The sequence below is a fragment of the Crocodylus porosus genome, unplaced genomic scaffold (genome assembly GCF_001723895.1).
Source record: "Crocodylus porosus isolate Cpor-Errol unplaced genomic scaffold, CroPor_comp1, whole genome shotgun sequence".
Classification (NCBI taxonomy): Eukaryota; Metazoa; Chordata; order Crocodylia; family Crocodylidae; genus Crocodylus; species Crocodylus porosus.
The window spans coordinates 10,453,948-10,477,146 of record NW_017728909.1 but is presented as its reverse complement, the minus strand read 5'-3'; the positions used below and the strand labels follow the sequence as shown (position 1 = coordinate 10,477,146).

The window sequence follows — 23,199 nt, the reverse complement described above, 5'->3', positions numbered from 1 at the left end:
TGTTAAGAATAAAGGCGATTAACCAAATGCTTTAGCAAGGGACATTTAAAAATATTTGGGCTGGGCTCACAAACTAGGAGCTGCTTATCTGTCCCCTGTCCCCTGCAACACTCCCGCTCTGCCTCACCGTTTACTCTGAATTACTCATATTGAGCAATTAAACAGCATATTACATTCACTAGCTAATTAATCTTCCCACCATACCCGCAAAGGAGGTACGTGCTGGCACCCCCATTTTGTAGACAGGCACAAAAGCTGACGGGGGATTAAGCAATTTGCCCTAGGCCGCAGACTGAGACAGTGGCAGCGCCTGGATTAGCATTAAGTTCCTGGCTGGCAGCCTCTGCGCCCAGGACCCGCTCAGCCTCCCATGTCTAACCGAGGGAGGGCACCCAGTTTCGCCATGGCTGTCCCTGACCTAGTTACAGCACAATTAAGAGCGGCAGTCTAGACGAGCCCCGCTCACTGCCCTGTAACTGGGTTAAGCCCCGGGGCAGTCCACGGTTTTAGTTCGGTTGCAGGGACGCATTTAGGTGACTGCACCTTCGAAGCACGGTGCGAGTGGGTCAGAGGACAGCTGGATTATCACCGGGCCACCCGCCAGCTTTGGTGGGGGGCGCCGAACCGAGCGCCGCGGTCTGGCACACGAGACTGATGCTTGCTCCCCCGTGCGCCTCACCGATGCGGCAGCTGACAGGCGCTACAAGGTGCCGGCTTTACTTTCTACTTCCCTTCCTTTCCCCGCCCAGCAGCAAAACCACGGACTGGTATTTGTGTCTTCAAACCCACCTCAGCATTTATCTGTCTGTCTGTGACAAAAAGAAAGGCAGAGAAGGGGGAGGAGACCAGCACTCCCGCTATCACAAGTCACCAAGCTCCCTTATGCTAAATCCCCTCCGTGCCAGAGAGACAATTAGACACAAACCATCTTCCAAGGCATTTCTACAGCCTGGCACGGCACATTTTCCTGGGGCTTCCTTCCTACCTCCTCCCATATTCTCTGTACCCATCCCCTCCCTTGTCCCAACAAAAAAGCATTGCTAGCCAAGGTTAGACTATTAAAAACGGTTTCTCGGGGCCTAATCCCCAAGAGATGTCATCGGGGTCTTCTCGTTGCTATAGCTGTACATTTTATTTGGGCAAGTAACTCCCCCCCAGCTTTGGCGGTGATAAGATGTGTTGGGTGGGTGCAAGCGGAGTCGGGTAAGGGATCTCGGACTGAGCCACTGACACCAGAGATGCATTGTCCATACAGCTCTGCAAGCCTGTGATAAAGCCTAGGAACAGTAACGGCTGCTTTGCGCTAAGATTTATGCATTTGTTCCTGGTAACAAGCTAGAAAGTCTCTGCCCGGCTTCCAAAGAAAATTAATTCATCAGTTCAAACCTGGTGATGTAACATCAAGACTCCCGGCTAGTTTTCCAAATAAAACTTCTGCCCTGTGATTCCTGCATTGCTGCTCAAAGTATGATTTTTTATTTTATTTTTTTATGATTATGTATTTACTCTGTCCAGACTGGTGCTGCAGAACTGAAACACCCCTGTCAAACAGGACATTAATCAGCCAGCAGCACTGAACTCTCCTATCAGTAGGGCAAACTCTTTCTGCTTGGGTGGGGTTCCTTTCTTTCATGGTGGGGGAGGTCTTCAACGCCAGTTAAGTGCTGGCCTAAATGCAATCCTCCCACTGCTCCTGCAAGAGGCAGATTAACGCTGCACCCCCCTGCTCTGCAAACCCAGTCACATGTCAAAGTCCAAAGAGAAAAAAAGGTAACCCCCCAAATTTGCCTACTAACTTTGCCTTTAGAGTCTCTACCTCGGAAAGACTGGGAACTTCCACCCTCAGCAGTAATGCTTTGTAATTTGTAGTATCGATACACGGAGGGCATCCCTATCAGCACACAGGCCATTCGCTCTGCAGCCAAGGGAAGCCAACTTTGCCTTTATAAAGTGAAGGATGGTTAAACATTCACCACCTCTCCAGCAATGACATTTGCCAGGTATGAGCAAGATTGCTTCAGAAGCTAATGGACACCTGAGTACAAAACTGGGGAGACCAGCATGTGTGTTTGCATGATCTTAAAAACTAGAAAGGGCTGATCAGATCCCCAGAGATGGGAAGTCTGTCTTAAAAAGCAGGACATGCAAGTCACATGCACCCATGGGAGGCTGGCATAGTGCTCACCTCTAAAAAGGTGATGCTCTACTTAACTTATCTAACCTTAGAAGTTAGTTAATTAAATGTCTTACCTAACTAACTTTAAAAGCGCTCTCCTGGCGCTATTTTGCAAAAAGAAAACAACCATTCACAATCTTGGGCTAACTTCTTATAGGCACCACCTATGCATATATGTGTAAACATATTTTAAACCGTCAACCACTTGAGCAGTTGTGAATTATTGCTCTAAAACAAAAATTTGCTTTCTTCCTACTTAGACAAATTAGCAAAAACTCAAAAGATCAGTGCAAGCGTTCTGGGGGCCTGCAAGTCATCAGCTCACAACACAGACATAAAGGTTTCTCAGGACATGCCTGATTAAATCATTTACCATGATCTAGCACAATGCTGGATATGCCACTTTGTACAGGAGACCTAATGAGAACGACTACAGGCACAAGGGACTATTTTTACATGTGCACACACACTGCCTCAACCAAGAGGGCAGACAGCTTGCGAAATGAAGTTGAAGGTGGCATTTTGAAATTGTAACAGCAGATCAAAAAGAGAAAAAAAGAGTAGCAAGCCTCGCCTACAAGACTCCTCCAGCCTGCATTCACCCTACCTGCATCACCCTGCTCTGGCGCCACGGTGTATTTTGCCAAGTCACCCTTGCTGCTTCACACACTGGCAATTACAACCGGAGGCTCTCACCGCGTTATGAAAACACAACGCAACAGCAGCAGACGAATAAACTCTGTGCTGTCTCCTGTAATAGCCACTCTCTGAATAACGATAAGGTTACTCAGCTAGGTGGCTGTTTTGTGTACATGTAATCAGGGAAGTGATGCTGAGCCTCCCAGCGAATCCTGCTGGTGCATACAAACCCTGGGGAAGTGGTGAAATCAGGCCGAGAGCGGTCTTGCTCTCAGCAATGTCTAATCCCAACCAGGCCATGCCATCTGCTCTATGTACATATGAAGGCCTTGGTTCTGCAAACCACTGGTGCCAAAGTCTTACTGGTGTAAGTACACCACAAAAAGTTTTAAATGGGACAGGGAGCATGCTGAGCATCAAGAAGAAGCAGCAAGGCTCAAGTCCTCAAAGGTATCTTGATATCCAATTCCTGATACCAATGGGACTCCAGTGAGTCCAGACATTTCAGTACCTTAGAGGGTCTGGGCCCGAAAGACTGATCAGGATGGGGATGGTGGCTCTTAAAATCGTGTCTCTTCACACATGCCTACATCCCATCCTTTGTACCTTGAGCATTAGCAAGTTAAAGCAGAAAACAAGCTAGGAAACCTATTACCACACTCTTTGACAGACTATACTTAGCACTTAACCATACCTGTTCCTCCACTGATGCTTTGGATGATAATAATCCAAGGAACTGCACGATCAAAGCCAAAATATCATTAGGCCCAAATGAGGTGTTCCTATATTAATAAATACAGAAACACATCCTAAATATAGGTGTTCCTATATTTATTACTATAGGAGCACCTCATACTCCCATAGGTGTTCCTATATTAATAAATATAGGAACATCCCCTGCTCTTTCCTGCTCAGGGCAGGGGGTACCTCCATCACCTATAAATTCACGTTCAATTTTAATGTAAGGCCCAACTCATAGTCAGACAACAACTGACATCAAATCTACCAAGGCAGTTCTAAAAGGTATTTTTTTTTCATCCCGATGAATGCACTGGATCTCAGAAAGGACTTCCAAGGAACATCTGAAAACAGGCTAATGACTTAATGTTATTTGGAAAAAACCCAAAACAGCAGGGGGACATGAAGCACAAGCACTAAGGAGGTGGCATTTGGGGAGCTGGAGCTACACTGCTTTTTGAACAGCCAGGTTAAAAGGGTAAGGAAGGGCTGAGCAAACTCTTACAAAGCTTCTCAGGTTTTTTTGCAAGTTAAAACCAAGATAATGACACTGGGTGGGGACCAATTTTGAGGGCTGAGCAGCCAAACCAAAATTAGCCTCCAAGCCAAGAGCTTCCCTGGCCTCCCAGTTTGGGGAAGGAAGCTGAGAGCAGTCATGAAAAGATCCTTCAGTGCGCTGAGAAACAGGCTGAGTGCAGCGCTCCAGCAAAGGTGACCCTGCTAGTAAAATATTTTTCAACATAATACAAATAAAATAAAAGTGCTCAACCAGCCCCTCTCTGAAAAATCAGGCCTCATGAGAACTTCGGATCAAGGGAAGGAAAAAGGCTCTTTTCTTTTCCCCCCTTCCCCTGCTCCCTCTTTCCTCCTTTTTACTAATAGCTATGTTTTCTTTTCTTTTTAACTTAGCCCTTTTCTCATAAAGAAGTGATGTAATTTCCTGTCTTGTCCCAATGTTTCCTGTTAATTAACACGGTGAAAGTTATCATCACGTATTTAAAAGGCTACCCCCCCCCCCACAAAAAAAAAAATGAAGAAAATAGTTCTCTGTTAATAAGCATTGCATCATACAACGCGTGCACGTGTTTGCGTGTGCCCATGTGCGCACACAGATCCAAAAATGTTTTTTAAGCGATGGAGCTGGTCCAGCCCTTCAGGCAGCACACCCGTGGGGCTCGAGCAACCAGAGCTGGCACGCAGTGGTGCGAGCTATGCCCGCCTTCGTCAGCCTTGCCCTCCAACGGGAATCCGCCCCCAGGGTCTTTGTGCTTCTGCAGCTTGCTCCCTCGGGAGACACCCTACCGCTGGGAACATGAGATTCCCCTGCCAGCCTAGACCTGGGGCCGCTCACTGGAACAGGCATTTTGCCTGGCAGAGGACCGGCACGCGTATGCCCGCCACCACCTTACCTACAATGCACTACGTGCATGCACAAGTATGTTTTGAGCAAAAACACTCAGGGGCACAACTCCGCTCTCATGAAAGCGCCGTGCAAGCTTCGCTGTCCATCCAGCAGAAAAGGATTATTTTAAAGGTGTCACCCCCAGAGCCCTTTCCTCTGAAAGCTCTCCCAATAGACTCCACTTGCCGGCTTCAGAAGAACAAAATATTGGGTCAACACCAACACGAGTGGAACCAGCCTTCCTGTGGAGCACGTTAGGCAGGCATGGGGAAGAGTCCTTCCAGACACCAGACATCCCCTCCACCTGAGACGAGCTAAAGGAAATCTTGCATCCTCCATGATCGCATGACCTGCCCTCCTCTGCTCCTTCTTTGTGCTGCCCGGGCCCGCCCGAGGCGAGGGAGCAGAGTCGGGGGAGCGGGATGCTCTCTGTCCATCCCTTCCACTCTCCCATCCCAGCAAAATTAGCTAGACAAGCTACTACTGAACGAACTGCTGCAGTCCCGTTGCGTCCTCCGTTTGCCAGGGCCAGCCGAGACTGCTGCACCCCAGAAGTGCAGAAGACAGTTGCCCAGGCTCGGCGCTGCTGAAGGGGCTCAGGGGCTTCACCCCCGTATCCCACCAGTCCCCAAGGGTGTACCACACCAAAGGAGTGGGAATCCCAAGCCAGCAGAGCTGTTCTCTCCTGGACAACCGCGGAAGATCCCCGGCCAAGGAACCCAAGGAGAGGATTTCTTGCAGACGGTTGTGCTCCTGCAGGAGACAGCCTGGCAGCTGCCAATGAGGTCACTCCACCATCGCTCGAGGTCGGGAGCCAACAACGTTCGAAGAATACATCCAAGACGTTAACACTCGTTTTTTCTTTAAGCAACATCAACAATAATAATAAAAATAAAGGCGAACAAAAGCCAGGAGCCGGAAATCCTGAGGCATCCAGCGCCCTCCATTCCCACTGACCTCAGCACCAGGCAGGATCAGGCCATGTTCTTGTTTCTACTACGCAGTTCCTCGCTCGCAGTCACGATATCACCTATTCCCCAGTTTCACGTTAAACAAGCCCAAGGCAAATGGCCCTTACACAAAGGAGGGTGTGTGGGGAAAGGGGAGGAGGGTGGTTGCAAGGAGGGGAACAAATTTAGGTAAAAAGTGAAGCCGTACGCTTGAACTTTACTTTCTTTGTGTGTTACGGCTAAGTCGAGACCGTGTATCAGCAGTTAATAATATCTTGGAGCTCAAAATAAACTGTAAAGGAAGCTACTTTGTGACAGTAGGCAGGCAGCCAGGCTGCTCTGTGGGTCATTCAATCCTGCTCAAGAAAGATGGTACTGCTGGCAGTGACCTCCGCGTGGCCTGTTACAGTATTATTTTACACGGCTCACGCAGAGGTCACTACAAGCCGGCACCAGCAGGAATGCCATGTTCATCTTTTGAAACCACCCAGTCACACAGCTGATAAGACTGACCCGTCTCCCATTTGGTCAAAGGGAGAGAGAGGTCATTATCAGCGTCTCTCCCGAGTCCTCGGGAGTCCTAGAGGCTTTGGAGATGGGACCCGATAGGCACGGGCTGATAACCCTGCAACAACCTTAGTTAATAGTCAAGCGGCTGGCGGACAGGAGCAGGTCACGCTGCGTGGGCACAAGCGGGGCAGTCTGAGACACGGGCTGAAGGGGTGGTAAGGTCAGCAGGGGCTGTCTGCCCCGCAGCGGTCACCACAGGACATTTTCCTTTGCTGACCACTCTTGAAGAAAGCCCGCATGACTAATATGCTTGCATCGCAATTCAGGAATATCCACAAATTCCAGCCGCTTCTGCTTTGGGGCAGCCCGGCACGAGACGGTGGGCTTGCTACAAGCGCTCTTTCCTGCCCAGGGCAGGGGGTCGGGCTCAATAGTCTATGCAGGTCCCTTCTGACCCTAACGACTATGAAACTATGAAGAGGGAGGTGCTGGTGGTCCATGCTTCTGCAAAACTTGGCCCCTGGTTTCTTGAGCTGGAAATCCAGAAAGCAAAAGAGGTCTAAAGCTAGTGCCCAATTTTGAAAATGTAGGTTGTGACTTCTCTTCTCAGGCCTAAATCCCACCTCGTTCCCTATGAGCCATCCCACCAACACTACCGAGAAAGAGGAAGCAGCTATGAAAAGAAAGCTGAGAGCCCAACACGGGACACATGAATCTACCACCATCAGCAGGCATTTAAGATCTCCCTTTGGCTGCAGTCTCAGCCTCCGCTTGCAGAAGCAGTTTCAACCCCTTTTCCTACTCCCATTATCAGACAAATGCACATGGCAAACGCTATTTGTTCCTGTACTGTAACTGATACAGGCTCATGGAAATCATAGATTTAAGCCCATCTCCCTGCCAACATGGGCTTGTTTCTTATGATACAGTTACTAATATTTTTGTCCTCTCTAATTTTAAATGTCCCAAGTGATTGCATTTTTTTCTGCCACTTTCATTGGGTACATTTTAGTTGGCAGGTAGATACCATTCTGAATCAGACCAAGGCAAACAAGCAGATAAACACATGCATGTTACTGGGGCTAAACTGACTTTAAAATCAATTTTTCTATTTATTCTTCTCCAAATTGTTAGGTTGCTGTAGAAAAAATAATAGCTTAGAAACCTATTTGCCAGCAGCAGTGAAAAGACTAATATACAATAGCCTTGCAAAAATAATGCTACAGTTGGAAGCTGGTTGTATTAGAAATCATTGTGGCATATAATACTAATGTGTTCTTCTGCTTTGCAGAAATTAAAGTAGATTTTGCTCATCAAAGGGAAGTTTTGACAGAGGAAATGCTTTTCCCCATCCACCAGAAAAAGCCCCTCGTGGCAGCCTCTCTTTTGTGCTTTGCTGTCAATTGTTTTCAAGGCAGGATTTCTTGGGAACAATCCTGTAGATTTTAATAGAGATGAAGTGAATAGGGTTTGGGCATGATTACTACAAAAACTATTGAATTTAAATATTGAATCCTTGCCTACAAGCTGTTGTTTCTGTTCTTTTTTTCCAAGAAAACTATCCTCTTAAAACCTTTGAGGGATATCATTATTATATTCTACAGGATGATTGAAATAACCCTATGAAAAGAACCATGTTTTCCATTATATGCTATACATGCTGGAAGTTGGTTCAGTTCCAACACCAGGGCTGTACATATGTATTCAAAACACAAGTACACTGACCACACACACACACGCGCGCGCGCACACACACACACACACACACACACACACACACTCTCTCTCTCTCCCCCCTAACCTTTGCCAGTCAGGTCTGTCCCCACTCCTTTGCCTTTTGAGATTCCTCCTTAAAAAGCCCACCCTGCTCCTGGAAGAAAGTCTAAGACAAGGAGGAGCTAGAATGGGGAAGCAGAGGCCAAAAGCTACAGGGAGTCCTTGCCAAGTCCCAGTCTCTACTTCACTGGCCTGGCTACACTCTGCCATGGTCAGATGATGTGCGAGGGAGCTGCAAGGCTCCTAGCCTGGCAGGCAGCCTGGTTTGCTCCAAAGACTTCAATGCTGTCATCTCAGTGTTAACCCCTGATAACCTTGTCCTTTCGAGGGTGGGACTGAATTTTTAGGTAAGCTATTTAACACACGTGAATACAAGCGAATGCTGCGTATGACCTGTTCTTTTGCAGGGCTAAGAAAGAAAATTTGCGATACAACATGAACATAATAATAAAAAAAAATAACAGTAATAAAAAAAGGCATGTGCTCATGTAAACTAAGTATAAAGGACTACTTAAAAAAAAAAAAAAAAGTTATCTATTGTTTATCCCACAGACAAATATACAACCCTAGTTGCACCGGAAGATTTCCCAATTCCAGATTATAATAGGATGTCGATTTGTAAATACAGGCATTTTGCAGGCGGTTATAAACTCTGTATTGGAGGGAGGGGAATGAGAAAACATCGTTAGGATTTCTTGGGAGCAACCTTTCCGATTCCTGCTTCTGTCCGATTTGCTGGGGGAATTGGGGCTGAGGGGGAACCTGTAAGTCGAGCCAAAAAAACCCCCCAAAAAAACTGTGCTTCTATTGTGAATAGTTCCAGATTTATTTTTTTTTAAAAAGGTGCTTCCCCCGGGTGGACACAGATACCAGCAGGGATCAAAGACATAGTGAAACATTCCAGGCCTGCCCGCTATTTCATAATGAAATGTCAGTCAGCTGCACATCGGAGCTTTTGTAGTAAAGATGAATCAAACTGGAATTAAAGTGCTCCATTAAGTAAGCTGAGGTTTGTTTGGAGGGAAAGGCAGAGGGAGCAGGGACAGAAAGCACCGCCGACATCTCTTCAGACTCTTAAGTGGCTTCCTATCTTTGCAGTCCCTGTCTTCAAAAGAAATCCAAAGTGTTAACCCTGAATGACATGGGAGCTAGAGCTTGTAGGCGCGCAACGCTGCTGTGGCTCAGACATTTCAGGAACGTCTGGCGAAGCTTGGAAGAACAGAGCGGCTCAACCTGCTGAGTTTGCACCCAGAAAGGCCTCGATACAACGGCCCGGGACAAAACTATGAAAAGACTCTTATGGACTTCAATGGGCTTTGCAGCGAGTCCAAAATGAGCGTCTGTCACCAGTGACACCCCTCATTGAGACTGAAATCTGTGATGGGTCTGATATCCCGCTAACAACCCCGTCATAAAAAGTAAGGATGATCAGGATCTGAATCAGCTCAACTTGTTTCCAACTTGCCAGGCAGCTCTGAGTCTCGGAGGACTCCTCCTGGGAAGCAGAGGCTGAGCTGCCCATATACCGCATGGGACTGCAGCTAACGGGCAAGACACTTGGACTCAACCCTCATCGATTCATCTTCTAAGAAAGAGTCAAATTAAAACGTGTTTAAAAATGGTTGCCTCTCCAATACGTGGGGTAAAAGTAGGATCAAGAACCAAATGAACAAAAAAAGACGACAGTTCCCTACTAGCTGGGCAGGGACACCTGTTGATTTGGTGGCAGATTTCTTGAGTGTGAAGTCCTACTAAACTAAGCCGGAGAGAGAGCAGTAAAAAAGAGAGCAGGGCAGAAAAAAAAAAGGGAACAAAATGAATGCAAGGCAGAGATTATGGAAGGAGGTGGGAGAGAGAGAAGAAAGAGGGAGGACTGGAAAGTTTTCCCTCTGGAGTAAAGGATTAACTGATACTGCATTAAAATTGAGCCAAGCCGCATGTTGACTTCATGGGCTCCTCTGTTCAGATTTTAACCTTTGGAAAGATTTTTTTTTTAAAAAAAAAGAAAGTTAACCAGGTCCCGGCAGGTCAGGAGGGCTGTGCTGTCAGGGTTCCCCTCCCTTCCTCTTTGCCCAAACTTCCTTGCCCTCCCACCCGCACTTCACTTCGTCTCACTCCTTTTAAAAGTGCCACAGACAACATGAAAGGGCAGCTCCAGTGAATTAAAGGTCACCTCTGTGCATTTCAGGAGGAACCAGTTCCTTTGTGAGGACCCCCACGGGATTACGTTTTCACATTCAGCTCCCTTTTTTTTTCTTCTTCCCTTGCCAAAAGAATCAAGCCCCTGGCTCCAGGCTCCCGACCTTCCTCCCACCCTGAACTGAGCCCCATTCATTAAGCTGGCTCACTGCAGTGCAGGCCAGGCCAGGAAGAAAAACAGAAAACAGAGCAAGTGAAAGACAGGCTCAGATTGGTTATTTCGAGGGGGAAACACTTGCAGGAGCTCGCTCTATATTACCCACATCGTTCCACGCCGGTCTCCTCTCGATGCTATCCCGGGACCTCTGCCATTCAGCAGTGAACTTGCCCTCAAGAGCAATCAAGAGCAATATAATATTAGTAGCTGAACCTGAGGCTCTTAAAGAAAGGATCCAGCCTGGAGGAGGAATAGTAGTGTGCTGCTTCTTGTTTTAAGCCACTGCTTCCCTTTTTCTATCGCAACGTCTTTGCTCCTACGGGCCCTACCGCACTTCTCCTGTAGGACTAGGAATGTTACGCCCAGCGTCCTGGCCCGCTTCCCAAATCCCCATACATGGCCATCGCACTCTGCCGGACCGTCTCCAACCCTGCCAGCCTCCGCGGACACGCCGCCGTCGCCCCGCTGCCCAGACAGCAGCACGCAGTGCCGGACACCTGGCGGTGGCTGCTGGTGGCCAAAGAGATTCCTCGAGGGAAGGCGGCACGTAGCTCTTTAAAGGGAACCCCAGGTACAGCCACGATCCACCTGATCCCAGCGCTGCCCTGCACTTGCCATCCGCTCAGCTTTCAGATCTCCGGCAACCTGGGGCTCGTGCAGCCCCGTGGTACGAAAGCGTTGAGCCAGAGTCCACACAACTCGCTGGCCCTATGAGAGGCTGCACTCTGCCTGGCACTGGTGAACCACTGTCTGTTCGAACTCAGAGGAGACGGGGCTTTTCCCAAGGACGCCAAGTGCCCCCTTGAACAGCTCATGAAAGCCCCAGTCAATACCTCGTTGTACTACCCGAAGGATGTAAAAAAAAAAAAAAAGAGAGAGAGAGAGAGAGAGAGAGAGAGAGAGAGAAAGTCGGCTTCAGAGAACTGCTGCAAACCCCATTTCTTTGCCCGGGTCTCTCCGGTTGGGATTTGCAGAGCCGCACTCCCGTGCGCGCGGAGAGGAGCTGCCAGTAAATCAGACCAAATTCAAAACAAATGCTCTTTCATGTGGAGGCATTCAGCTTTGTTTCAGGGCTTGTGTAGCTAACCGTATCCCTTCATGAGTCAACACTCCTATCAGCTCCTCATTAAACTAAATGGCTACAATTACACTGGGGAGGAAAAAGGGTGGTTAATGATCGTAAATGGTTCCCCCTGTTTGAAGGGGTTTGGAAAACCTTTGATAAGCAAGACAACCCCCCCCCCCCCCAAAAAAAAAAAAAAAAAAAAAAACAACCCATGCTCCAAAGGAACCAGTGCCGTCTTCTGGGGGCTGGGCAGGAGATTAATAAAACCGTCTCGTTTGGGCCACCTCCACCGGTTCTTGATGTGCTGCGAGACCGAACTACCCCGGTGAGCCCCTTAAGAAAGCATTCATAGGCAAGCCATGTTATTTCCTGCAGCCCAAACCCCCACCTCCCTCCCCCCAGGACCAGACCAGACAGACGAGATGTTATCAATAACGCAAACCTTTCAAAAAGCCCCCTTTTAAAAGCGAGTACTTCCTCTGCTTATTTCATGTGGTATCCTGGGGAACTCGGCTCTCCCCCCTGCTCCACCCCACATATTTCACGGCAAAAAAAACCACGATCTAACAACATCCTTATTGTGTTGTTTTACCTCGTGCTCCTTTGCAGCCTCCCTCTGCCACCCCCTTTCTGCCCCAGACTGGGGGGGGGGGGGGACCAACCACAAGCTCCCCCTCTTCCTTCATTTGATTAATTCTCATTAGGGCCTTTGAACAAACAATATGCTCCCCTCTCGAATAACAGGCAGGGTATATATTACACTGCAAGAAAAACAAACAAGGCTCACTTAAAGACATCCACACCAAATGCAATTCCTGGAGAGAAAGGGGGGAGGAGGGCGGAGGGGGAAGACGCATGCAAAGCAGCAGCCTCCAGATTTCTAAAATGCCAGTCACAGGGCAGCAAACGGAGAAAATGTTCCACAAATCGTAAATCAGCGAGACGCTCTGACAAGGGGCAGCATCTCCCAACACGGACTAGTAGGCAGGGCCCAGCTACGCCTCCTGAAAGCATGATGGACCAGGGAAATGGAAAGGGGACTGGAAGCACTGCACCCCCTGAAAGGCCCACTCTCACTGGAGCTGAGAAGAGCCGTGAGGACGCAGCCCCTCCAGAAAAAAATAAAGCCAATAATGTCTCCTATACGCGGCATACAGCAGATAGGTAAGTTCCCTTTCAGGCACCTGCACACCAGATGCAGTCAGCTGCTCTCCGCACACCCCGCACGCCTGCCAGCTGGACCTTTCACACCATCATGCCCAGCTCTTTCCTGGTCCAAGTCCACACCATACAGTTCCTGGCCCCCAAGTACATCTCTCTGTACCAGTCCCATATAGCTGGAGATGTAATTTAGACCTCAAGTATGTAAAATGCACGTGCACTTGAATGGTTCTCACCTAACTGCTCACCTGCTATAGCTAGTTTGCCTCTCTCAGACAAGACCCCAAGAGTTGGGAATGGAGAACACTTAGTAGCCAAGATGTCCCTGAGCAAGGCCATTATGTCTACTGATGCTATTATTTATTGACTGTACTGTAGCCAGAAAGGTGAACAGACACTAGCTGCATTAAATAACAAAAACCCAGAAGGACTCGAGACCCATGGTCAGACACGGCTCGCCTTACCGACAGAATCAGCTGCGCTTAAGGGTACTTACTACCCGAATCAAGGCAAGGAGCGTTTGACATGCACCTGTCTCCGAGGGTGCAGTTGCAATTTGCCTGCTTAATTAATCTACTTGTAGTGAATTAGCAACAACATTCAACTTTCTCCCCACTGATGTATCCATCCCCAGGCACCAAACCTACTCCACGGGAAGATAGGTCTGTCTCACTGACTTTCAGTGGATGGATTACTTAGACTTGGGCCTCCAACCACACTGAAAAGAATCAGGTGCTCCACTCTCACCGTCAGGGACAGCAATTCTCCTTTTGACATCCCAGCCTAATTGACAGAAAATCTTACAAAGCCTCAGCATCATTCTTACTTCACCCAGAGTCGGGAAATAAAAGGCACTTCAGGTGTAACAAGGAGGAAAGGGACCCGAATGAGTTGATTATACAAGAGCAAATGTAATGAAATGCGTCTTACCTGAAAGCCCCCCAGGGGCTAGACAATTAGTTCCCCCTGTTTCAGTGGAGGAAGGCACAGAGTCTGGACAATCTGCTGCAGCAGGGGGAAAGAGTGAGAAATAGAGAGATATTAGTTCCTTAACACGCTGTAAACAAGGTCAAGAGCAGAAGACACATTCCACAGGGTTTAACAGGAAACTATTACTAATTGTCTGCCCAGTTCATGGTGATACTTCCACCCTAACTCATCACCCTTGTGTAGGCTCCACGCTACCACTTAATCATCAGTCAGGGCATGCAAAAATTATATACTGACTGGAATCTTTTTGTCCCAGTCACTGGGTAATTAGCTGAAGTCTGCCATTCTTGTGCAACTGATTGAACTCCAGAAAGTTGAAACACCGTCTTACACCTTGACCATAGCACAGAACTATATTAGCAAAGTAGAAGTACTAAACCGGAAAATATAAAAACACTTTCTGTCACCGACGGGCTAATGAGGGCTTTGCTCTCTTGCTTACATTTTTGGAGGCCCTTTTTTTTTTTTTGGCCAATTTCAATTACTCAAACACTGAGCCTGCCATTCATGGGAATTTACTTTGCTTTCCATTGTCTTATGTGTACATCAGTGGACTCTAACTGGCTGACTGGACTGAATTCCCTCCATCCACCACTGCAGGGAATTTTTACAAGGAAAAATAAGAAAAAAATAAAGTGTCTCATTAACCATCCCTCTGACCAGATCACAACTTTTTGGTTCAGAGAGGGACAAAGTCTGAAACACTGAAACTATCTTCCCTCTCTACATAACTGTAGCATGAGTTCCACGCTGATCAACCTAGTATTGCTTGTAAACTTGCACTTTTGTTAATCTTCTGTCAAGGGAAATGTAAACATAGAAACACCGGGGTCTCGGTGCATTTAAAAAGTCAGGCGAGCACTCTCCGCGTACACCCAACGCACAGGTTCCTGGCATGCTGACAAGACGACCCTTCTTGTCACCGAATTTGGACATTCCAAATTGTATCTTTTCAGCTATGGTTTTCTCTCAGAGCCAGCCAGGGCCACCGCTACTAGGGCTGAGTTTTCTGTTACAAGATGTTTCCCCCCCTCAGCCAAGCGCTCGCTTCTGAAAACTAGTGAAAAAACATGTGTATGTGTAATCTCATTTTATCAGAGTCAAGTATAACCCATAACAGGAATATACAGTTTAACAGGATACACTTAATCAAACTGAAAACAATAGGGGCGACAGGAAATAGACTTACTTGTGAAATACTGTATACTATACACTTTCTAAATGCCCTGTAGGGTTTTCTACGTTCCAGGAAAAGTTGCTTTTTTTTTTAACCCCTTTCTACTTTCCAATCTAAAATAGAAGATTATCTTGTCCCTTTCCCTTAAGATTGCTTCAAATGAATTTGCTAATTGCTTTCCCTCTGCCCGTGCTTTCCTGAACTGCAGGTTGGATTGTGCTACAGAGCAATGTCCCCTCTTGAGCTCTGATCTGCCCCTACTTGCATATCATGCTCCCGCATGGAAGTCAGCGTAAGCCTTGTGCCATACATCAAAGGACATAATTTGCCCCTTGCATGTCATCTTGCTCTAGGGTCAAATATAACCAGGTCCTCTGTTAGTACACCAGACATTTTTAAGTAACTTAGGTTCTCTCTCTCAAGACAGCCAGAGACAGTTATAGCAATATGTCAACTTCTTGTGACTTAAAAAGACATACCCTTAACCATAAGACCGCTCTGGAGTTAGAGTAATCTTATTACAAGGCAAACTCAAATACAAATACCATCTCTGTGTTTCTCCAGACCCCTGCCCCAAAAGCCTGGACCTTCCTGACTGTGGCTCTGCATCAGGATATCATGGTGCAACCCAGTATACTTTCACTTGGTCGCTCTCTGGACTTCAATTCCTTCCCAATATCCAACATTAAGTTTCCTTTACTGTTTCATTACACACACAAAAAGAAACCTGACCAAGAACAGCACATTTCAGAACTGGGAGAAGTGCAATGCCCAGGTACGGCCTATGTAACTGGTGTGATCCACCTACGTTCTTTACGTTAAACTTGGCTAATTTAGCCACGCATTTCCCTTTATCCCTGCCCTCCGGCTGGTATGGAGTATTTTGGCATCTTTTCCTAAGACTGGATCCCTCTAAGACTTGAGAGGTTCATCCAGAGTGACTAGATGTGTATCCCTTCATGCCTCAAGTCAGTTATCACCCAAAAGGAGCCATTTCAAGGCAAAGTGAAACTGCAAAGATAAGGAGCCCAGCTCAGTGAGGTGCTGAATGTTTTCTGCAAGTTGCTAAACTTTCAACCCCCGTTCAAATGTGCAACCCTTGAGGACACGCAGCATGCTGCTACACTGAGTTAGGTTTTCTGCATCCTGATGACAAACAGAGGATATTTAAATCTACCTGGGAAACAGAATCCAGCGGACTAGCCACCCACCCAGGCTAGCTCCTCCGCCACATCCTCAGTCACTCAGGGCTTGGAGTTTGAACCCAGAGGCCAACTGCTCCTAGGGTTACTTTCTACTTATCCCTGGAAGGAACTGGGGTCAAAGCACCTCCACTTGCTCTTGTTAGACCTCCTCTGGCCATGGGTGGCAGTGACTGCCTCCAGAGGAGACAAGTCCAGCCGGACCCAGCCAGTACAGACTGATGCTAACCAGGCTGATGCAAAACCAGTGTGCAGCCACCTGGAAATAAGGAAACCAGAAGTCCAGCAGAACCCCTTGGAAGCTAAACCACAGGCTCAGCCACGTTCAAGAAGTCACAGGCCTGCACGGGAACACAAGCATCCTTCTGGCCCAGCCCAGTCAGAAACGGGAGCTACTGAAAAGGAGGCAGGATTGCCCAGGCCATTTACACCATCACACAGAAAGAGCTCGTCGATATGGAACAGCAAGACACACGTGGCAAACATCAATCCTCTGGATCATGGTGTATGCGCAGGAGATCTATGCGACCATCACACCAAGGCCTTCATCTAGGCAAGAGTATGGCGAAGTGGAGTCTGCCCTAGACCTACCATCCCCTCCTTGGGCCACAGAGTCCCAAAAGGTCAGACCAAGTCCAGACACTCAGTGCCTTGATGGCTGTTGCTGCTGCCAGAGACCAACAGATTAGAGCTGCTGCTGACTGCCTAGCGCTTCAGTGTGGGCACATTTCTGCCAGGGTGATGTCCCTCAACCTTTCTCCAGCCAAGGAGTACCCTCAAGGCAGCGGGGTTAGGGTTTTGAGGAGCCCTATACTTGCCTTACTCTGGAGGATGCAACACTGTGGTATTTTATAGGAGCCCCACCACATTGCCACCAGACCCTCCAGTTGGATGCAATTTATGGTCATACCCAGGACAGAACGATGGACTTACTAGTTAAACGGCCCCTCTACTTCTGACTTCATTGTACTGACCCCCACCCACCCCAGACTCTGTGAAGGTTCATATCCACAAGGAGTTGGGGTCATATTATATCAAGAGCACAATTCCCTTGGAGCCCACATCCGCAGTCCTTCCAGAGGTGATGACTATCACTGACATTAATGAGAACAATAAGAGCGGCAGGTTCAAGCTCTTGAATGAGGATGGAACAGCCCTTTGCTTTTACCAAAGCTGTAAAGTCACCACAAAATATACTTCAGTTACGTCCGAATTTTGGGGAGTCTACTCTCAGCTTTGCCAATGATTTGTTGCGTGTCCCTGTCCAAGGAAACGCTGCTAAATCTCACTTCACCCATCCTGAAAGCTGTTGTAACTACAGTTATTTATTGGCTTTCATTCCCATTTATAAAGGCTGTGGGCTTCATCCTTCAAGCCTTGCTCACACACCAACGCCACTTACTCCAACTCGAGTTCTTCATCAGCTCTTGCATGACTTAACCATAAAGGCTGATATGTTCCTGTTAATAATACCACTGCATTTCATGTCAACATCCTGTGTGAGGTTCCTAGTAGAAACACCAGCCTCTGTAGATAATATTGCTGAACTGACCAAGCGGTTTTCATCATCATCGTAGAAAGGCTCCTCCACTCACTCAGCCTGCTGGACCATCTGCCGCAATCTCTTCCCAAAGATGTGCAACAAAAGCAAGTGGAAGAACAGGAAGGGCAGGACTGTGTCTAAAATCTGCCCAATTTGAACCCCATTCCACTGAAAGCTAATATTTTTTTCACCCAAGTAGCCTCTAACCAAATAATGGTTGGCATAATGCTTTGAAACCTAGAAAAACGCAAGAAAGCACGCTCCCAGCCTGGTTCTGTCTGCAGCAAGAGATAGCAACGCTCCCTACACACAGTGCTTCGTGTGCATGTGCTCTTGCTCTCCACAACAGCCTTGATTAAGGAGACCAAAAATAAAACCTGCCAGAGGTTGTGAAACCACCTGCAATGGCAAACTTATAGATGTCTTTTGTCCTTGTCACTGCCCCATGCACTTCTCTATTCTGAATCCAACTGCCAAATGGATTTTAAAAAAAGCACAAAAAAAACTTTTTTGGTGAGTAACCAGTTGTTTTTGTGTTTCCGATTGGCAGCATTAATCACTTCCTATTGGCCGATATGAAGAACTTTTCCTTTCGAAACAGCACATTCATTTCTGCGGCTTTTCTGTTTACACACATTTTGCTACCTTATGTCAACACTTGCTAATGAATAAATATATCACTCCACTAACTGAAAATGAGGTCCTGGCAAAGGCAGATTGGATGTTTAAACCCTAATAGATTTATCCTAACATCTTTACAGGAAGCTCAAGGCAATCATTAACTCTTCTCTCCTACAGCTTTATGTTAGCAGCTCTCCTCCTCAACTGTCCACGGATCAGTTTGTGTCTTCCCCCAGGGTCATCATTTGGTTAAAAAAAAGCCCTAAGCGTTTGAACGTCCTAAGGAAGCATCGCTCTCTTGATTGTTACAGGCTCTGTCTCAGTGATAATGTTCTTCCTCTAACAATAAAATCCTGTCCTACTCAATGGACCTTTGACTATATTAAGAAACAGTTCCTTAATCAGAACAGCTAGTGAATGCAAGTAACACTTGTTAGGGATGTAAAGCACAACACTGATATCTCCTCATTAAATAATGAACGTTTATCTAGTGTGTTTTTTTAAATACTACGGCAAAATATTACATGCAACCCATTCATTAGTTCAACAGCTGTGCCTGTTTCCACATGGCACAGGGAAACCTGTGTGTTATGAGAAGAGCTTACAATGGGGAAAGAAATGGACCTTGTTATAAGATCCAGGCCTGGAAGTTCCTAAGAACTTAATTTAATCGGAGTTAGTTTTCTAGAGCAAACTTTTTTTGTTTTTTAAGAACTGACCGAGGGAAACTGTGATGTGAAAAGACAAACTTCATCCCCTGGGGGCTGAGAACTGCTTGGACTCCAGCAGGCAGCCAATCCCAAGAAACCAAACAGCAACAATTTCAGAAAAACAGACCTGCCTGAACTGGGTCTTTAGAAAGAGACCTGGTTTTGACTCTCCTTTATAGCAGGCTGCCTTGCGTGACTTTAAGACTCAATCGCAAAGACAATCGTGCTGCAATCAATACTTTAGGTCCATTAATCTTCAGAGAGATATGAAGCGTCTCGGTGGAGTCCTGCCCTTCCCTGACTTCATCCACATTTCCGATTTCCACTAAACCTCTCTCTCCTTCCACAATGCCAGTCCTATTTATCTAACACAGGGTGAGCTTGCCTGCCAACCAGAAGTTTATGCAGACAACCGCAACAGAGCTTGGTGCCAGCCTCAAATGGGCTTCTGCCCTGGCAGTCTGCCATTCAATTACAAGCAACAGGCATGCAGAGCTGTGTTAAAAAACTTTTGATATTCCCTTCCATTTATAAAAAAAAAAAAAAAATCTCATAATGCTGAATGCCGGAGGATTTCAAACATCGAGAAGATCTGCACAAACCACACGTGTCAAAACTGCTCTGTGCCCTTTTTCATCAAAAATTTAAAATTTCCTACGCTCCTCTGCTAATCTTAAATTCATCATCACTCGGAATAGGGTTGAGAACGAGCCTAACACTTTTTTCCCTGTGCCACATAACGTTACCAGCGACACTGGGAAGACTGCCTGAGAAGGTGTTCGCTAGGCAAAGTGGGCAAGACCTCCACATTGACATCACTTTCTGTTCAGATCCATCCCAAAATGTTCAGGTCCCTTGTTGGGAAAAGCCAGCAGTTGCAATCACCGTCCCTACAATGCATCAGCAGTGTAACAAAGGCAAGAAACATTTCCCCTGAGAAAGAGTTGTTTTCCCTTTTTATCTGAAGACAGTAGCCTCTGTTTAAAGGTCTACTTACCAGTTGGTTTGAGAAAATCCATTGGATATCTGGAGTAGGGCGGAGGGGGAGACTCTGGAATTAGAAAAGGACAGAGAAAATAAAGGCAGAGCCATGAGAAAAAAAAGATAGGAACTTATGATAACAGTGGCATTCTTTTAGCAAAACTGTTTGTCTTAGCTCTGGGGGTTGGAGGCAGGGCAGCTAAGCGGCGATTGCCTTGATATTTAGCTGTCAGATAAACAAAAGGGGCCGCCTGGCGCCAGTCTCCCTGCTATCTGCTACTCTGGCTGTCTGATCAGGGCCTCCTTGGCTCAGCTAAAACACTCCAGCTCTGGAAATCACCAACTGATCCCGACTGCCAGATAATCCTTCCTAGCTGCATACACATTTAACATTTCACAGAAAAGGGGAAAAAAAAAAAAAAAAGGAAAGGCTGGGGGGAAGGGGGGGGAAGTGGAAGGAGGAAAATAATAATCAAGGGCTGCCCTTCAGCAATTCCCCACTAGTCAGAAGGGGCCGATTTCTGCTACAGCAGCTAAGCAAAGTTTGCAAGTAATTGCCATGTTTTCCGAAGGAGGAGGGAGCCGGGCCGGGCCGGGCCGGGGGCTCCACGCTGCCCTGAACAGCGGCACCAAAACTACTGCCGGGGGGGCCTCGCTCTTATGCCACTGGCCGGGCAAAGGCACCGCAACTTTGCTTGCTGGGGCTTATTGGAGAGACAAAGCTGAGCCTGGAGGAGGCGGCAGCATGGCTGCGGCTCTCAAATGTTTTCTTGTTGGGGGGCGGGGACCCACTGGCCCCCGGCGCCTGCACATCCCCGGCCGGGCACTCCTGTATGGACGGAGGAGCACGGGGGCCTGTCCCGGGTCCTTCCGCCAAGCCCCCAAGTTCAAGTCCCCTGAATACTTCTCCCAGCCGCCCCCCCCCCGCGGCTCAGCTCCTCTTTCCTTCCCGAAATGTTCTGCTCGTGCAGCCATGCACCCACCCCCATGCACACTCACAAGTGTCCAGCCAGTCCATATGGACACGTGTGTGTGTGTGTGTGTGTGTGTGTGTGCACGCGCGCTCAGCCCATACGGACCATATGTCTGTGTGTAGTCCATGGACTAGATATGCCTTTGTGCAGTCCATACAGACCCCATGCGTGTGCAGCCTGTGTGTGTGCAGTCCGGACAGACATGTGTGCAGTCCATACAGCCCACACGTGTAGTCCATATACACAGCGGTGTGTGCAGCCCATAGACCACACACGCGTCTCGCGTGCGCGCACACGCGTGTGCCCCCCTCCCCCCCACCCCCGTTTTCCGTACCTAGTTCGCAGAGCCTGCTAAGGTGATGGGGATTGCAGCAGACCAGCTCTGGATGAGTTTTTCCATAAGATTCACAGCAACATAACCTCTTGACTTCCGAGCAATGCCTGAGATCGGGCCACCTGAATATTTTACATAGCAGCAAAGGGAGGGAGTACCAATGCTGACCCAGTCTGGAGTCCACCTTGCCGGGCAGCAGGAGGCAGGAGGTCCGGGTGCCCCCTCGGGACTCCACGGCTTGCAAAAGCCCCTCCAGCTGTTTCTCCTTCAGCCTCTTGAGCACGGCGTGGGTCAGCGCCTTCAGCTCCGCCTCGGAGCCCAGCGCCGCCTTGCCGAGCTTGCCCGCCTTGCCCATGCAGCAGCCCCGGCCGCCGCCGGCCCCATGCGCCCGGCTGTCCGCGGCGGCGTCGCCCGCCTCGTCCTCCCCGCCGGGAGCGCGGCTCCTCCAGAGTCGCCGGACGAGCACCGAGCGTTTGGTCCTGAACATGCGGGACGAGGAGCGGGGTGCCCGGCTACAAAACGAGCATGTCGTCCGCAAGTCATGAAGGATCCGGGCTCCGCGTCCAGGCAGCGAGCGCCGGCAGCCCGCGAGCCCCAGCGCGGTGCCACATGCGCCAGGCTCGCTCCGCGGGGCCCCCGCTAGCCGGCGGGACGCGGCGCGGGGCTCCCGCGGGGCTCCGCGCCCGGCATCGAGCCGCGCCCGGATCAGATCAGCACCGACCCCCAAACAAGGGCCCCCCGCCCCCCGCACAGACCTTCCTCGCGGGAAAAAGAAGAGGACCAAAAAAACAGAAAAGTCGCGGTATCCTCCGGATTAAAACATCCACCGATTCCAGCCCAGGGGAAGTTTGGGGGGGAGGGAGAAATTAAATCTGCACGACGTGGGGAGGGGGGAGGGGGTTGGCGGTTTCAAGCTCAGTTCAAGTCATCGTAAAAAAACTGAAATGTGTCAAAAAGGTACAAAAGAATCACCCCCTCGCCTCCAGAAGCAACAAATCACATCCGAGGGTGGGAGCGCCCCCCGTCTCGTGTCCGCTCTCCTCGCCGGAGCCGTGCGGGGTCCGGGCGGGCGGATTTGTCCCCAAACTCTCCTCCCACCGCGCCCGGGCGGAGACGGGAAGGGGGCGCGGAGCAGGCGGCGGCCGGTGCGAGGTGCCCGGGAGGATCCTCTCGCTACCGACGGTCCCCAGCCCCGAGGGCTCGGCTCCGGCTCCGGCTCAGCCCTGCGCGCTGCCTGCGGCTGCCTCCTCCCCGCATCGGCTCCCGACACGCAGCGAAGAGGCGGGGGGAAGAAGCAGCTCCTCCGGCTCGGCTCGGCTCGGCTCTTCTTCCTGGCTTCTCCCTCTCTCCCCGCCGCTGCCTCCTTCCTTCCCGGGGAGCAGAGCCTGTCCCCCGCCGCCGCCGCCTCCCCCGGCTTCGCCTCGGCGCTCGCAGTGCGCAGTGGCGCTGCCCAGCCCCGGCCCCAATCACGTGGGCGTCTAGACACCCTGTCGCTTTAAAAAAAAAAAAAAAAAAAAAGTGATTGTGTTGCGCAAACAAGAGATCGGGTTGCTAAAATCTATTTTTTTTTATTCCTGAAGTCGAGACAGAGAGCGGAGCAGGGTAGGGATCCGAGCCCGCAGGCTCTTCCCCCAGCCCCGCAGAAGAAAGGGAGGCGACATGGTGCAGCCGGGTCGCCCCGAGGCAAGGCTGAGCCCCGGGGGGCGGCACGAGAGCTCCGCAGCCGGGCTTGGCGGAGCCCAAGGGCGAGCTCGGCTGCAGGCGGGTGCCGGAGCCAGGGCAGGTGGGGGCCAGGAAACGCCCTGACGTGGGAGCCCCAGAGCTTGCAGGCTCGTGGCTCGCCTGGGTCCTCCGTGCCTGGAGGAGCAGCCAGGCCTGGGAGTGTTAAGAAAT

The 23,199-nt window shown here is 49.1% G+C and overlaps 1 protein-coding gene across 2 annotated transcripts in view; it reads right to left on the bottom strand.

Moving 5' to 3' along the window:
* Nucleotides 1-21,967, bottom strand: part of SMAD7 (SMAD family member 7) — a 38,830-nt gene extending 16,863 nt beyond the window's left edge. Inside the window, exons 1-3 of one of the 2 annotated variants that reach the window (XM_019531782.1) lie at nucleotides 21,307-21,967; nucleotides 20,015-20,068; nucleotides 13,705-13,776 (exon numbers count right to left, since the gene is read on the bottom strand). In XM_019531782.1, coding sequence (XP_019387327.1) covers nucleotides 13,705-13,776; nucleotides 20,015-20,068; nucleotides 21,307-21,793 — 613 coding nt within the window. In that variant the 5' untranslated portion in view covers nucleotides 21,794-21,967. Of the gene's footprint in view, nucleotides 1-13,704; nucleotides 13,780-20,014; nucleotides 20,069-21,306 lie in introns of both variants that reach the window. The other variant, XM_019531781.1, reaches the window with a different exon arrangement.
* Nucleotides 21,968-23,199: the final 1,232 nt, after the last annotated feature.